Here is a 17624-nt window from a genome sequence, read left to right on the forward strand (position 1 = left end):
GTTGTCACAGTAAGGAGGTCTGCAGCTGGCCCAGTTTCCTTTCATTACTATCCAAAGTAAACAGATTAAAACGAACTGCTAGGATCACTAAAAGAGGCTCTTTTTTAACATGGATTTCCCCCCCAACTCTTATGCTCCCTCTTACACTCCCAAGTGTCTTGAATTCTCAGGACTAGTGTCTTGGAAGAGCCTTACCACTCAAAACTCTTCATCTTCAACCCTTCCAGTCCCTTCTCTTTTTCAGCTAGTGACAGAAGATGAGACCTCCAACGTGAACTCACCAGCACTAACCACCAGACGTTAGCAGTTTGAAACTGAAATAGTGGGGCTTACAGGGGTCCCATTTGGCAGACAGGCGCCTGCGGGGCAGCCACCCTTGCAGCAGAGCCCGGCGCTGCATTGTGAGCATTAACACAGGGCATGCCCAAAAAGAGAGGGCAACCTCACCACAAACTGCATTTCAAGGGATAGCTCAATGGATGGCTTCGTACCAGCCTCCCCACGTACAAGGAGCAGAGCAGTTCCTTTCTCAGAAGTACCTGAACTGTTTCTGGCCAGGGCAGTGCATTCCACTGTTCACTAAAACCAGCCCTAAACAGCCTAAAAAGGCTTTGCAATTTATCTCTTCACCTGCCTTCTAGCACTACTGACTTCTCCAAGGATGTCCTCTCAGCCCAGCACTGCACATCAGAGCCAATCTTCCCCCCGCTATTACAGATAGTGGAAAGCAAGCTCTTCACAAAAAACACACCACACAGATGTCTCCCCAAGTTCCCAATCTCTGGCTTCTACATTACTGATAAAGTCTGTCCAATACCAACTGTCCAAGTTGTATTTTAATGGAAAGAGCAAAACTTTGCTTAATCGTTCTATTTCAGGACTTCTGCTATGGGTGGAAGGCAGCGGACCGCCCTGCTCGTGTGAAATGCTGGAGGGGATGCAGTGCACCAAACTGTGCTGGTGGAGAGCTACCACCCCCCAATCTCCCCAGGGGCACGGATCTGAGTGGGTCCTAGGGCTCTGGTCACCCATCAGGATACCACCTGTAAATGTCCCATTTATAGGGCTGTAACCAAACAAAGAGAGGGTAGTACCTTCTGCAAGCAACAGTTGAACACTTAGAAAACGTCTGTCTGGTGAGTAAAAAATACAGGGCTTACAGGCTTTGATATTGGTGCCAATTAAAACAATTGTGTTTACTACTCACTCCTTTAATGTTTGCAGAGGGCTTTGGAAACCCAGCGCTTTTACAAGTGGTTAGGTGTTGCCTGCTTTGCAGAGGTAATGGATGAAAAACACTACAGAGATAAAAATCCCAGAAGTAATATATTTGGAGTGAAAATCCAGAACTGACACTTGAAAGTTCAATGAGTTGCGGGGTGACTCCAGACCTAGTTTGCTTGGCTGACAAGGCAAAATATTAATTGTAACTGCTTGCAGTGGGAGCTTCTTCTGGGATCTGAAACCCCACCTACGCTAGTTCATCTTTCTTTGACAGAAATCCTGTAGTTACTTTTGAGCTGTTGCTGCATGGACTAGAACAGAATCCAACTCACTCTCATGTGGCAGGATTGTCTCCGCACTATTAACTGAAATAAAGATTGCTTTGGTTTCAGTGAAGTGAGCCAGAGCAAACCACGCTTGTACTGGGAGCCTGTATGCTGCACAGAGGATCAAAACTATGCTAAATTAATTGCTGTGAAAACAAACCTTTCAAATCAAAGTGATGGGAAAAGCTTAGGCACCACCAGAGATTTTGACACAGAGACTGCCTCACTGACAACCGGAGAACTTCAAAGACTTACTTTGTCCGTATCACTTTTCTCGATCACAATCTCATCTGTCTCTGTCCCAGTTTCATCCTCCAGAAACGGGTTGGTGGAGGGAAGTGGCACTTCTGGCTTCTTCTGTTAAAAAAAGAGGAAGCTCCTTAGAGAACAGTCTGTTTTGCCCCCTCTGGCACAAAGCTGCCTCCATGCTTTGCTTTACTAAGCCCTTCAAAGCACTGTACAGCAGTTTGTCTTCTTCAAGCAGAGGTGACTGCTGGGTGCCAGGCAGTGCCTTTCCATCAAGGGTAGAGCTCCCTCCTACTACAGGGCTAGAGTCTGGTTCCCTCTCCATCGCTCCACCAGCACACTTCATCTTCAGCACCCTCTTACAGCCTGCTCTTCTTGCACCCACGCTCACCCGCTCTGCCTGAATCGTCCCTGGAAGGGGCATTTTGACCAGCACCAAATTTCTACTCTCAAACCACACACTCCAAAGCATGTGGTCTCCACCGGGAGGACCCATGACAGCAGGCCCCAAAACTCCGCCGCTGCAGTAAATCCTGCATTACTGCTTCCACCAGACTGCTTGTCCCCACTGTGCACTCGCCAGATAGCCATTTATAATTATGGCCTTCATTTTGTGTATAAAACAGGTCAGAAGATGACATCCAGAGTGTAATAGCCTCTAGGCAGCTTAGAAAGGGGGACAGAGAGGATTTTCTTTTATTTCAAGCCACACCCTCCCCCTCTGTTTTTCTCAGTTATAACAGCTTCTGTGCCTACCTTCTCCAAAGGGATAACAACCCAGTGAAGCCAATTTAATTAAAGCTGCAAATTTCATATGAAATTTGTCAGAAAAATAAAGCCATATTCTTGAGAGATCGAAATTCAGCCAGGAGGCAAAACCTTACAGGACTTCCCTTTTTAATTAGCAGCACCTACTGATCCACAGCAAATTACAAGTGGGTCCAGCAGGCTTGCCTCGTAGGCTGAATTATCATATCCAAGTAGGCTTCAAGACACCAGCTGGACAGAGAAGCCAACCTCAAACCAGCGGCTTCCGAGCCACACATGGACTCTGTGCTCCCAGGGCACTTGGCTGGCAAAGCTCTTGGCTGAGGTTTCAGGCAGAAAAAGCACAGAGATGACCCTAGAGATATTCACTGAGCTGTTTGTCTTGGCTCTGCCTTTACAATCTACCAAATGAGAAACTGAAAAGTAGAAGCTACCAACACCCCTGCAAGCAAGACTAACCCAACAGCCAATGTGGGATTGAAAGATGGTACCATGTGGTGAATGTGTGGTAACTAGAAATGAAGAGAAGAGGGGACTTCCAGTTATAATGTGTCATCGACATGCAGAGAACAAATATTATAATGCAGTTGCCATAATTACTTTGTGGATCTCCGTAGCAACGTGGCTTCAGCTGCAAACAGCACAGGGCCCAGGAGAAACAGAAAAGTTCACAACCAGTGTACTTTCCTTCTTGTGAGCCTTGTGCCATCCTCTCTACCACAGTCTGCAAGACCAAGAATCACTTTCCCAACTACAAGCCACTGAGCACAATCACACTAAACACCCTAACCTGCCAGTGCAAGAGGAGGCTGCAGGTGACACCTTTTGCAGTCTCCCATTACCATAGCTATGTGGCTTCTTTCTCCTGAAGAAGCTGTTGAGTAAAGGGTTGCTCTTTAGAAATCCCCTTACCACTGTCCCATCAGCTAGAGTGCAACCTGAGAAGCGTTTAGCCAGAAGTCCTTCAAAGTTGGTTGTCCTCTGAATTGCAAACAAAAGCAATTTCACCTCAATCTCCTTTGCTCTTGTGCGCATTATCTTAGCGAGCTCTGTCCTGAAAGAGAGGGGGGGGGAAATAGAAAAAACAAATGTGGTTTTCCATAAGAAGAAAGATCTGAAACGTAACACTGTAATTCAGTCTATTCCCTAGAGAGACTTTCATCACAAAATTCAAGCTAATTCCTAAGATGCTCTCTAACATAAAACTGCTTTACAGATCACATTGCAAACATAACCACAGTTGTTTAGAGCTTTGTGGGTAAAAGGACCCCATCTCCTAACAGCCAGCGCACCACTGCAGCCAGGAAAGCCCACAGTATCAAACCTTGGGAAGCGCAGTGTCTGCGACTGGGGTCCCAGAACAAAGACAATGGTGCTGCTGGGACTCCAGCTGGCCCCTTCCTCTGGTCCCCCATCTCTGGCTGGCAAAGAGCACAGTCTGAGGCAGTCACACCATGGTCAGCTCACACTATTTCACTTGGCCTCTAATATTACTGATTTTTACCTCTGTTACATTGAAAATTGATTTCCACATCATCTCACTCTCTCAAAAGTATATGCAGTTTTAGTGATACCTCTCAGGGTTTTCACTCTAGAGTCCTATGGATATACAATCAATTTGGCAAAAGACAAGCCAACCTTTTGTTTTTAAGGAAGGTGACTCTGCTGGGAGGCATCGTGAGCTCCCCAGATGCTCACCTTGTGACGTGGCAGAACTCCACAGCGATGCGCTCCGTCATACACCACTCCTGGGGAAACATGCGCCCGTACTTCTCCTCGTAGTCCACCAGCTGACGCTTTATCCAAGCATAGCGCCTGTCAATCTTATCCAGCCAGGCCACCTGAATAAGATGGAGAACATCATCTTTAACAGCAGCAGCTGCTAATAGTCACAGCCTGACTGCGTAACTGTGCTGCTGTAGTTTCACAGAGCAGCTTGGGCTATCGATCAAAGCTAACTTGACCACTATTAATAATACTTTGAATGCTAACAGTCATTCTTCAAAGTGCTTAAACACATGCCAGATTGAAAACCCTATGTTGTGCGAATTAAGAGGGCAAGTTCTGTTGAAAATGAGAATAACAGTACTCCTAAATCATGTAGGTACTATTGAAAACTCAACCCAATAATAATTCATTTGATCCCACCCTCTTTGTTTCGCAGACAGAGAAATTAAAGTCAACAGTGGGATGAGAACACAGGAATTCCTAGATTCTCACGTTCAGCTGGTTTTCACACTCTGGGGACTATGGACCCACAAACTTCACAAGGATTCTTACAACTTGAACAGGAAGGGATTTTTTCCCCCCGATATTAGTGTTTTCTGGTCAAAAAGTAGAAAGATTAATCCAAAAAACTTTGATGGAAAAATGCTGTTTAAAATGAAGCAATTTAGCCTTTTTCTCCTCTTTGTCACAAACTGTCAAAATTTTGAAACTGTTAAAATACATTTTGATCCAAAGTTGGTTTTGTTTGGTTGGTTGTTTTTTTTCAAATCCAAGATGATTATAGTAAATTTTTAAAAAGCTGTTAGCATCAGGACAAGAAGATTAAAAATTAGCTACAAAGATTAATCCACTTCCTGGAAATCCCTCCCCCCATTAGGCATTTTGGGGTTTTTGTTTGTTTGTTTGTTTGTTTGGGGGGAGGTGTGGCTTTTCAAAGTTTTTGGGTTTGCAATTTTCAGAGTTTAATTTTTCAACCCTTTACAGTGCAGAAAGGATACCGAACTTGAATTTATTTATTTACTATACGAGGGGAAAACATTTCCAGTGCTGATACATGAAACTGAGGCCTAAGGTGGGAGGAAGTCATCCTGGCAGAGACGACATTGACTCCCAACTCAACAGCCAGTCCATATCACACCCGCAAGTCACTGCTTCCGAGCCCTCGGTTTAGAAACATTTCACCACAGGAACCTGTGGAAACGTGAACTTTGTGAACGCCAGCAGAGCAAAATGTGAAATCCAAATGTAGCTTGCTAAGCTTCCCTTACATCTTGGTTTTCCTGGAAAAGGACCAGATACTCTGAGAGGTGTTGTTTAATAAATTTCTTGATGATTTCCTGTTTGATTCTGGGATCCAGGACATTGGCGACTAGACACGCATCACGTAGGACATTGCTGGGTCCACCAGGCCTCTATCAAAATAAACAGGAACAAATGATTTAAGGTTAAATAGCTGAATGGGTGATTGTAAATTGTACTACATCCAGGTTATCCTGTTTTTATCCTTTCCCATTATTTTTCTCTTTTTGATGCTTCTGCTGCTACTCTATATTATCACTTCTATGTCTTCCTTCTGTTGGGTGAAAATTTATCTTTCTTCTGTAGGATGAAAATTGAGCTGCTGGCCATAAAGTTGTTCTGTAGCTCAAGAGCCAGAAAGCTCCCTACCGCAGAACAGCAGCCAGCTCCGTCTACAGAAAGAACTGTTGTCCTGTCACTTCTCCAAAGCCTTTCGTTGGCCCAGATATTCTGAAGAACAGCTAAGAGAAGTGGCTGACAAGTGGGACAAGCAAACCCCTTTTCTGCAAACCTGAAGGCCAAATTAATGGGGAAAAAAAGCAGTCTAGAGATGACCAATTTGCAACACTAAGTAGCATCTGCTTGTCTGTATTGGCGCATACCATGATGTTAGTGGAGAAGACAGAAAATTTAGAAACATTTTTTAAAAAATGCTCTTTTGATGCTGCTTCACATGGACACAGATTTGCCCTTCATCAAGGATCTGTTCCAAATAAGTTCCTCATTTCTGTACTTGTTAGTTTTACAAAGAAACCAGCAGAGCTCATACTTTGGAAGACAGAACTAGTGTTTTCTTTGAAGTAAATTCAAATTCACACCTACCCCCCATATTGTTTGCAAACATTTGGATGCATAATTTTGGGGAAGCACATTTGGTGCCTTAGCCCTAGCCCAGATTTCTATCTGTGCTGAGTAAACCAGACACAAACTTGGTGGCAGCATGTCAAAAGACAGCCTATGTTTGGTTTTCTCTGAACACAACACAAACCTTTTGTGTGCAACAAATAACCAGTAACCTGGGTGATATGCCGAGGGAACCCCACTCTGGTCTATAGGTCACACATTAATTGCTTGGGGCATTCCTCAACGGGCTTGCAGATCTTACTACAATCGAGGTGTGCTGCGTGACAGAGGATGGGTGTCATTTCTCACCCACTTTCACTCAACAGAAACAGTGAGAAATATACCTAGCACCCTACAGCTTAGGAGACTCGTTTGCTTTCTAAAATAACTCCTGAAACAGAAAAACATCAAATCTAAATGTAAAATGAGATTAAAACCAATGACAATTACATTGAATAGTTTGCAGCAACAATTTTCAATGTGAGGAAGAGGGGAAGTGAGAACTTTACCTTTGTACCTTGAGAAGGAAAAGCTTCCTCAAAGTCAGCCAGGATCTGCTGTCCCAACTCATTCTGTGCTGCCTTCACCCTGACAAGGACAGAGGAAGCAAGGGCTTTGTTGGTGGTACAACTTCTTCGTTTCGTTGCCTGCAAACATTACTACAAAGCAGACTGAAACGCTAACAGCTACATGAAGGTTTTTAAGGGACAAAAAAAAGCATGCTAAAGAGAAAACATTCACACTAAGGCGGCCTCTATGTCAGAACTGGGAGAGCATTTGCTCCCTGAATGACACGGGGATGACAACTCCAGCTCTACAGCATTCATCCCTGAGCTGTAGCAGAGCACATCCTAGATGTTCTTGCCCTGCCGCAATTTAGTATTTCATTAAGGGCCAATTAATCAGCTGAGAAATCGGCAGGGTTCCTTTAATGCCAATGTGGTCGATCTATCTTTACATTCATGTATGTTGATCACATTTCAACAAAAGTGTGTTTCTGACACATAAAAAGCTTCACAATGTCTCAATCTTCATTGTGAACCTTTCACAGTTCCAGGTGCACTGACCTACTTTTAAATGCATCCATGTGAATACTGTTGGCTGTGGTTTTATCCTATAAATCCTCCATCTCTTAAGAAGCATAAAAGAGCAAAGGTATGAAATGGGTGAAAAAGTTTTGAACAAACCACAATCTTGCTCTTTATTTAGCTGAGAGAATAAAGCTTCCAATTTCCAGAAATAAAAGTCAATACAGCTTAATTGATACTTCTAGGGAAATGGAAATGCCTACACATACTAGAAAGAGCCAAAACAAACAGTTAGGCACTTATATCCCTCTGCAGCTCTCGCATTCTTCCATCACTTTTTATTATACTGGAAATGCTTTAAGGTCTAAACTGATCATTCAAAGCAGTGGATTTTTCCACTGAGATTGATATGTTAGAAAGAGTGGCTACATTTACTTCTGTGAAAATGTTTGTTCAGACTGTGGGGAGAAGACTTTGGATTTTTTTTGTTGTTTAAGACTCTTCAACCTTATCAAGGAATGATCTGCTGCTTTAATCTTCCCATTTGAGGTCCATTAGTAGCGAAACACTACAAGATGACCTAACAATGCTGGAGAACAGGCTGGATTCTTTAATGGTGCCAAATACAGAAAATTCTAGTCTTTTAAAAGTGACAGTTGAAATATAACTTTTTATCTGTGATTTAACTGTATGTATGACCTGCCTTATCCAGGATTTATTTATAGGGATTTTGCTGGAAAAGCTTCCTGCCCACAATGTCAAACCTAATTCTCACTTAAGCTCTCTGCTTCACAGGAATGTTTAGAAACTCCTCTACTCTTCCAGGTATAGATTCCCAGTTAACACCTTCATAACCATGAAACAAAAGGGATTCACTAATATGTTGAAATGGAAGGAGTGGGAAATGTAAGCAGTAAGGAGGAACCCAGCCCAGCAGCTTCAACTACAGGTATAATCCTGCTTAAATTGTACAAGCATGCACTAGTAATTCATGTGAGAAAGCATCACAGAACCAAATCCTTTGATCCTTAAGAAAAAGGAGGGGAAAAAAAAAAGACACTAAAAATGCATTGAAAAATTTTATCTTTTAAATAATCAAGAAACAAGAAGTCTTTAGTATTAGAAATGAATGGTTTGTATAAACAAATGGACGTTATTAGCTGTGGTACTTCTTTCCTTACAACCAGCTACAGGGACCTTCCTATTTGACAACAGCTGGAGTGCAAGCATAGTGGAGGCACTGAAAAGAGCAGCAGCCAGATTCCTAAAGACTCAACAAATTTAAAAGAGGCACTGTCAAGCCGTTAAAAGCCCCATCCGAGGGCTTTGTTGTTTTAGGCGCCGATTCAGGAAAGTACTTAAGGATAGTCTTAACAGGGATTCTCATATCCTTAAATTAAGAAACTTGCAGAAATGGCTTGCTGAACTGTGATGTTAAAAATATATTTTTTTTAAAAATCTGTCCTGCTTAAAAATCTCTCAAAAGCAAACAGGGAAAATGAGTTTTAGCTTTTTTTTTGCCTTTTTTTTCCTTCACATTTTGTAAGACAGGGATAGGGCAGAGACATCAAAGTGGCCAAAGGTTTAGGTATGTGTGAGCAATGACAAGGAGCCTCACTGCCCTCCCAGTAACTATCATTCTTTACATAAGTACACACACAGACACACACAATTTTTTTTTTCCACGAGCATGCACCCAGAAACATGAAACATTTATGCCATCTCTTTACAGCGATTTACATTGCTTTAGGCAGAGAACACAGGAAGGTGCTTGCTTTAGCCACTAGAGATTATTGCTCCCCATGGAAAGCTGTGAGCCTTTCAATAATTCAGAATAATCTTCATGCAATGGAAACTGCAACAATAAAAGCCTCAACCCCATGGCTGGCTTCATGCGCATTCACCGCCGAAGGACTGTTTCTGCACTTGTATAAGCGTGTGTGTTTAACCACTTGCAGAAAGTGAATTGCCCACTAAGGCTCAGCAACCCCAGGCACTCTTGGCTGATAATAGATTCAGGATCTCTTCTCTGGTCGGTTTGATAAGGATATCTTTCCCCGACTAGATTCCCCCCAGCAGCGTGCTGGGGTATCACAGCAGCTGTCCTGGCTCACCACAGCAGGGAATTGCCTTTTCCTGGGGTTGCTTGCATGTGCCAAAACCTTCGGTTACCCAAGTATTAGTGATTTTTGTTTCTCTGACTTTTGTTTTATTATTAGTGGCTTTTGTTCTCTGCTTCCCCCGACTTAAAAAAAATAAAACCAAGAAAACCCACTGTTATGTTTCAAATGACATTAAATTACTAGAAACCGCAATTCCTTTAGCCAAAGCTACCAGAAATTTTAAACTACGCCTGGCAGCTTGCTGAAATAAAAAGAGGCTGAGCTAGCCTGTTCTTCTGTGGCAAACTTATAATCTTTCTCCTAAATACTTTCCAGGCTTTTTTCCACTATCTGCTAGGCTTTCTCGACCACTTTCATGGGTGGGTTTGTGACCACTAATTGTATGCTCCCTCCACAGACAGAAAACAGAAGAGGATTAAGAGATAACAAAATATTGCTATTTACTACAACAAACAACTTCGCATGCACCATCTAAGTTGTTGTTTTAGGAACATGATTAGGAAAATATTTACATTTGGATGTGAATTGTGACATTTTTACATCAATACTCCACAGGATCAGCACAAGAAGCCAATTAATTGAGAGTTCAGCCAGGTTTCCAATGAATACTTACAGTGGGATTTTGTTTGGTTATTTTCAAAGGGACAGAACAGGTGGAAAGCAACATTAAAAACACATTAGTTTTCACAGCAGCTAGGAGCAGGAACCTAAATTGAATACCCCATGACAAAGAGCGCATCCAACACCACCGAGCAGGCACTTTCCCTTCCCATGGTTTCCCATTCATATTTGGCTTCACTCCATTCACGCCAAGAAAGAGAGGCTCTTTATTAAAGAAAGCAACAGAATCTGCTCATTTAGCAGTGTATATAATAGACTTATTGTATATAATAGACTTCTGCTACTGTCACAGGTCTGTGCCAACATCTACTAAAGCATTTCTTGCCTTTACAAACATCCAAGAGGCTTCCCTTGTACCATTAAACCAAATTCATGAGATATCAAATCCCAGCAATTTCACAGTCTAAAAATAGCACTGCGAGAAGCCAGGCAAACTTCCTTTGATGTTTCATGAAACACGAAAGTATTTCCAAGCAAAGAGAGAGAGAAAAGGCAACTCCAAATCGGGCCCTAATACGTACACGTGTAGTCAAACTCCAAAGCAGATATTACTGTGCCATAGACCTCCCTGCAGTAATTTGCTGCCTGGATGTCAAAGCAGTAAAGAGATCCCAGCAACACCCTGGGTGCAGCTCTCCTTTCGCCCCACAAGCAGCCGCTTCTATCGCTACCAGATGGTGTAACTCTCCCTGTGTAAACACTGGAAGGAAAACCCTGCAGAGGCAATTCTAAAAATAGGAGACACAGAGTTTCTTGAGCTTTTCAGATCCTTATCTTGAAGGGAGAATAAAACAAAAGTTTTCCTCCATGTCCTTGCCAGTGTCTCTGGCGTGACTTGAAACCACTGTGCCTTTTAGCAGCAGCATGAATTGTTTTCTATAATTATCAGCAACTACAAAAGTATTAAATAATCATCCATCAGAAAGGGAAAACCAGCCAGAATTCTGGACCAAGGCTTAAACTGTATTTGGCCTTAAAATGGCCAATGACAGCAGGTTTCTGCCCAAGGGCATTACCACTCTGGAAGAAAACGAAGCAAGCTATCTTTCTGAGCACGAGGTTGGAATAGACAACAGCCTAAATCCAGAAAAGCACTGACATATGCTTATATTTCCTTGATGTTCACGTTCATTTAAGCAAATGCTTATGGTCAAATGCTTTGTTAAAACAAGGCCTCATCTCTCTCTAGATTTAGGGTGGATTTTTCTTTTGCTCAATTTCATGGATTCCATCTGGGTTTTCTGGAAGAAGTATCTATACTGTAAAGAAAGTCCAACAGATTTACATGAAAATACTACAAACAAATCATTCAAACACTGTTTCCATCACTAAACAGCACAGGCAGCCAGCTGCTGTCTTAGGGAAGGGAATCACCAAAAAAATTAATTTCTGTGCCTGGAAGGCTCCTTCGAGTACCTCTGTAATAAGCAAAGTCATCTCAGGCATCAAGAGGATGGTGGTGACAGATTTGCAATTTTCAAACAGAAAAGAAATGCTATCAGATATGGTTGTATCATTAAGAAGGTTCATCCCTAACATTAATAGGCTGTTTTCACCTCTGAGCTGTGCTCAGCACTCCTACAGGCTGTTAAGCAGACATCGTATGTGTGATGAGAGAGAAATAAAGCCTGCTGTAAAGCAGGCAGAGTAGGTTTTGGCCAGGGACACCAGTGGCCCCTAGAACAGGGAGGTCCTTGTCCCTCGACACCCAGCTGTCACATCCCAAATGAAGCCAAGACCCTAGGAGATCTGGTGGCTTAGTCACCACTGAGCCTTCACCCGCTACTGCTGAGAATGGTGGGCACTTGCTGTTGGAGCTGCACCAAAACTCACCAAATTTAAATGTGTAACTCCACATTAGAAAATCAAGACTACACAAGCTCAGCGTAAATGTTTAGAGCAGTCAGGTGTGCTGTGTGCTGCATGCAATTTTGAGAAGATTTACTATAAGCCTCAAATCTCAGCAGAATTGGGCAACGGGAGCAGGTTTTGGCAGAAGAAGCTCAAGGTGCTTGAAATAACTGAGTTTGGCAAATGCACAAAAAGAAATCCTACCTGCCTAAACCCTTGGGCAACTATGCAGTTTGACAGCAATTCGACAGCAGTAAGGCACATGTCTGGGCAGAAAGGGGCCCCAAGCACCGCTATGGTAATGCATATTTTTCTGCTTCATGCCAGGCTGCTAAACTCTATCACTGAGGTTAAGAAAGCAGGAGAAAGCATCACCTTAGGGTTCACCACAAACACCTGCGCATGAAGATCACATAAAACAATTTGCACTTCCACAGATTACTCCACATAAGTAAATTAAAAACCTGTCAATGAGAAGCACAGAGCATTCATGAATTACACCCGCACTAATTGCTGTTATTTAACAGAATAGGCTGCTCAAGATTTGACCAAACTGTGTCCAATTTTAACCTATTTTGGCTGGAAAGAAGCTCAAAGGACCATGTCCAGCCTTTACATCCTTGAGAAACTGATTCTGCCTAATGCATTTTCTAACCTTCCTTCCCAGCAGGCATTCAAGCGCTCCGGGTTTGATCATTTTACCTTTCGGAAAGCTGTCGAATCTGAGGAATCCCCATGTATTTGTTGAAGTGCTCTAACACATTCACGACACCTTGGAGAAGGTTGGCAACTTCCCCATATTGTCTCCTCCTGGTCATAGCCCTGCAGAGGAAATTAAAGATTTACAAAGGCAGGTTCGATGAAAATCCTGGGTGGTAATTCCACAGGTTACCTCATCCTCACTGTGTCATGCTGGTCCCTATTGACATTTATTTTTCTAAAATACACTACTCTTCATTAACATTCCAATGCAGCATTAAAATTTCACTTAACTGATGCTAAAATAAACCAATCCAGCACACATCTAACAATGCCTCAAAAAACATAAACGTCAAAAGCAACACTTGGCAAAGAACATGTAAACTACTGAATACATCCACTTCCCAGTATGAGTCCGGAGGCAGTAAATGTTATTTCACTATAATGACCTGAGTTAAGTCATTCATCATCACACACAAAGCATGAGTGAAAGCTTCACAGGGAGGAGAATCATTATGCTGAAAAGCTATTAGTCTTGACTTTTCTGTTAATAATTTTCACAGGTTTCAGAGAGAAAAAAAAATCAAGTTTATTTATTTTTATTTAATCCTTTAGGATCATTCCAATGGAGACAGCAGCCTAAGTAAAATTTTATTCTGAACACTTAACAACCCAGTGTTCGTGCAGCATTTGCTACAATCCAAGAACAGGCTGTGCCTGGGTCTCACAACTTCACAGATGCAGCATGTAAAAACCTGAATTTCCCTAGCCTGTGTGTTCCTCAAGCACACTAAAAAAACCACAAAGGATTATTAGAAACGTCTAACCCCCCTTCATAGACAGTACAAGCTGTAAGGCTTCTTTAAAGTCATTCTCAGAACTAGAATAGACCTTTCTGAAAAAGAGATCTCATTCAAGTTTAAGACGTGAGACTGATAAAAATCCCCCCAAATCCCTGAAAAGCACATCCCTAATGAGAATACCTAACTGCACAGACTGTCTTACTCTTTAATGAAGCCAGACTCATTCCTTATCACCAAGGATCAACACAGCAATTCAAGCAATCGATGCTGCAAACCCTTAAATACAGAAACGTTAACTTGCAGGTCGCTCAGGGCAACACAGAAAGGATCTGTCAGCAAAAATCAAGACTGCAACCTATTAGGTAAACTTCCTTCTAGAAAAACAAGCAGCTGTTACAGATGTATTCAGAGCACTGCACCAAACTTCTGCAAACCACTAAAAATTTCATATACTTACTCCAGTGAATCCACACCCCCCGCCAGCATGTGTAGGTGGTTGAGGGTGGTGATGGAGGTGGTCAGATGACGCTTGGCATGATCTAGCTGCTTGATATCCCGTGTGATTTCTTTAACCTAGTGAATGAAAAAACAAAAAGTCTGGTTAAATATCAAGCCACAGCAACAAAATTTTAAGGAGATAAGAAGGGCTCTCTCCTCCCTTTGGGACTACAAACATGTTAGCTCTACAGCCATGTTAAGAGAAGGACAAGGGTACAGGTTCAACACGTTTGACAGCAAATTATCAACAAGTCAGCAGGACCAAAGACAAAAATGTTCCCTTCTTAACGAGAACTGGAAGCAAAAGTCAGCGCCCCCCTCCCTTTCAAAGGCTAGAAAGAAATTGCTGCTCACCATTTGTTCTGATTTTTCAGCCTTGTCTTTAATATCCTTAATTTTACCAAAGAGCTGTTGAATAGCTTTCTGGGCTTCTTCCAGGGCCTGGAAAAGAAACAAAGTCAGAGTGGAAAGAAAAGCTGCATTCAGTTTTCACCTTCTAAGAAATATCCAGTTGCTCTCTACAGCCCCTGGGCTGGGGCAGTGGAGGGGAGCTGTTTTCTTACAAAGAAAATATCATCAGCACATCAAAAGTCAATGCTCATCATTAATTCTAAATAAAAAATACACAACATTACATATAGAACACTGAGTGCTTGCCTAAACCCCTCACTGAATTAACACGATATTATCCTGTTGGAAAACACAATGCATATTTTGCTGATTCCTTTGGTGTGGGCAGCTCAGCCTCCCACCCACCTGCAGGAGGAATGGCTCTTTCTAGGCAGAAAAGAGAGGGCACAGGTTTAGCAGGTAAAGAGGGCAGAGCACGGGGAATAGACCTTGCCTGAATTTTTGTGCTATTTTACTGCAAGCTTCTTTGGGCTTGTGGTCCCCTTTATACAACCATAGTGCATCCTGACCTCACACAGCCAGTGTGAACTACACGTGGATTCAGCGAGTGAAGCCACATGTCCAAAATCACATGTCCAAAATCTGACTTCTGAAGTAATTCAACACGTTTTGCCTTCCCAGTCTGATAACATTTCCAGCTCCAGCTCCACTTTGTTTCCCGCTGTTAAGTGGGCTTCTATCCCTCTGTTTTTATATGCAGTCCCATGACCAAGGTTACAGCGCAAGCTACAAGCTCCTTCAGCAAATAAATTTAACACATCTTCATTTGGAAATGTATGAGCAAACTATCTGCCAGGAGCTTTTGCTGGAACATAGCTGCATTATAATAAAAGTATAAAAGTTGGAAACGTTTTATAATTCATTTTCCAGAGGGGAAAAAAAAGTCTCCTCTGAAATATCTTCTGAATCATGTGAAAGTTAACACTTTATCTATTAGTGTCACACAGCTATCATATAGCATGTTCACTAAGGGAAATGAACACACAAATGTGCTGCAGGGACAACTATATCAGAAATGAACACCACCACCTACCTTCTCATTTGGGTCCAGCCTAGCCACCTTTTAGAATAAAGTTTTCTCTTCTCTTCCATTTAAAGACATGTGGATTAAGTGCAAACCCAAGAACGCTCCTTTCAACATATTTAACTATAGCCTCTGTACTCAGTCCCAGACCACGGCTGCAGCACATTACTCAAGTGGGCTATTAAGCAAGCAGCAACTGTCCTGCATGTTCTGAGATTTGGATAGGTCTGTATAAAAAAAAAAGTCAACCTAAAATTCTTCACAGACGCCAACTGCTATGTTTCCCTTCGCTTCAGCACTAATGTTAAATGTTAATTTCTCTACATAATCCCAGGGAAGTCAGAGCTGCTGTTCTCTCCAAAAGAAGAGAAGAGGATTTATCCTGCCAATTAAAAAGATTCTCCAGAAAGAGACATTATCCTCCTTCATATCCAAAGCCAAGGCAATCTCACAAAACTTACTCAAACTTTGGATCATCTCAAACCAACTTGCAGGGATAGGTATTTGTGAGGATCCCATGCCCACAGAACCACTGGGAGGCAAAGTACGGAGGATCAGCCCTAAGGAGCCCGGGGAAGTCCTACATGCTACGCAGCACAACAGAGCAATGCAGACACGCAGCAGGACCACCCCAAATTCCCAACTAGCCGTACCCTTCCTAGACACATCTCTGATCTCATTCCCCTCTCCTAGGACTAATTTTTCAGATCCAGGCTCGGACAACAGCCACAGCAGCTCTCCTTGGCATGACTGCCAAGCTGAACTCTAAGACCACCAGCCTTCCACCACAATCCTTTCACTTGGGGGTGGCATCTCTAACCTGCTCTCCAAGGAAGAGAGCATCTGAGTTGCTGTTTTTAGCATCAATACACAGCTCAAAGCCATTTGTTCTCAACAGCCTTCAGCAACCAAGTTCAGAGCAAACAATACTGTGAGTGAGGATTTCCATCTCAGCTCTTACAGGTTTTACATTAAAATCCCTATCCACAAAAGGAAAACTGCCTTATCGGTTTTCCTCATGAGATAAAATAACATCTACTTGAATATAGGGACCTTTTCCAAAGTTACTGCCCATAATTTATCCTTGGATAATGGCCCAAACAAGGATTTCTAGCTGCCCACATATCAGCAGTTTCTCTTTTGCTCACTGTTAAGAAACCACACTCGATCTATCTCTCTAACGGCTCACAGTGCTATTTAATAATATTGTGACAAAACCCAGCAGAGACTATTTACAGGAAACTGGTTTACACCTGAAGAACATGTTCCTGCTGCTCACTGCTCTGCACTTGGTGGAAACCAGCACATGCAGCCGTGGGCAAACTCCCCACCTAAAAACTGCCCCTGGAACACCGACCAAAGTAAAATGGGATTTTGTTCTCATACACTTAAAACTGCCAAAAATAAGGCAAACTGGTGTCATCACCTGGTCCTGACCCTTGTAGCTTTTACCTCCTTACAGACTCTGGAAAAACACAAATGAGACAACATGCACTCTACCCCCATCTGATGAATTAAAGAACTGTGGTCTCCCACTGCTGTGAAAAATAACATGGCTGGGATGTGGGGGAGACACCGAACAGCAGCTGCCATTCTGTTCGAGTTCTGTATCGCATCTCTCAGAGAAGGGGATACGTTTCCATAACTGTTAAAAAAAAGGAAAACACACACAGAACTCAACAGCAAACTTAACAGACTTGAGTAAATCAGAATTGCTCATAAACACTCATTTCATTTCTTAAAACTTGTTTCCAAATATTTGCTTGGCCATTAAGACATAAATCTTTAGCTACTCTCCTAAAAAAGAGCTGCATATTCCTTACTTGAGTCAGAACATACTAATTCATCAATGTGCTTGTTTTTTATATAATTTACATTTAGAGATGAAAACATTTCTTCAAACATACATAAGATTTGCTGAAAGTAACACTGCGTGAAAATCTATTTTTTTTAAGTCAGGAGGGCACTGTCAGACAGACAGATCTGATGGGAAGTTCAGAACCAAATTAGAAGTGTTACTTCTTGCACAAAGTCTACAGTTAAACTTTCTTACGGTTCTTTTTAAAGAAAGCAATGAAACCTTTCTGGCTGTAACATTCCAACTGCAGCATTTGAAAGTAAAATACTGCATG

General features: G+C 42.3%; 1 protein-coding gene across 3 annotated transcripts in view; it reads right to left on the reverse strand.

Moving 5' to 3' along the window:
- Window positions 1-17624, reverse strand: part of VPS53 (VPS53 subunit of GARP complex) — a 69474-nt gene that overhangs the window by 34797 nt on the left and 17053 nt on the right. For 2 of the 3 annotated variants that reach the window (XM_052804660.1, XM_052804662.1), the window contains 8 exons: window positions 14412-14498; window positions 14017-14132; window positions 12760-12879; window positions 6944-7022; window positions 5561-5704; window positions 4263-4405; window positions 3477-3618; window positions 1806-1907 (listed from right to left, as the gene is read on the reverse strand). In XM_052804660.1, the coding sequence (XP_052660620.1) occupies window positions 1806-1907; window positions 3477-3618; window positions 4263-4405; window positions 5561-5704; window positions 6944-7022; window positions 12760-12879; window positions 14017-14132; window positions 14412-14498 (933 nt within the window). The remainder of the gene's footprint in view (window positions 1-1805; window positions 1908-3476; window positions 3619-4262; window positions 4406-5560; window positions 5705-6943; window positions 7023-12759; window positions 12880-14016; window positions 14133-14411; window positions 14499-17624) is intronic. The other variant, XM_052804661.1, reaches the window with a different exon arrangement.

Source organism: Harpia harpyja, chromosome 12 (assembly GCF_026419915.1).
Source record: "Harpia harpyja isolate bHarHar1 chromosome 12, bHarHar1 primary haplotype, whole genome shotgun sequence".
Taxonomy (NCBI): Eukaryota; Metazoa; Chordata; class Aves; order Accipitriformes; family Accipitridae; genus Harpia; species Harpia harpyja.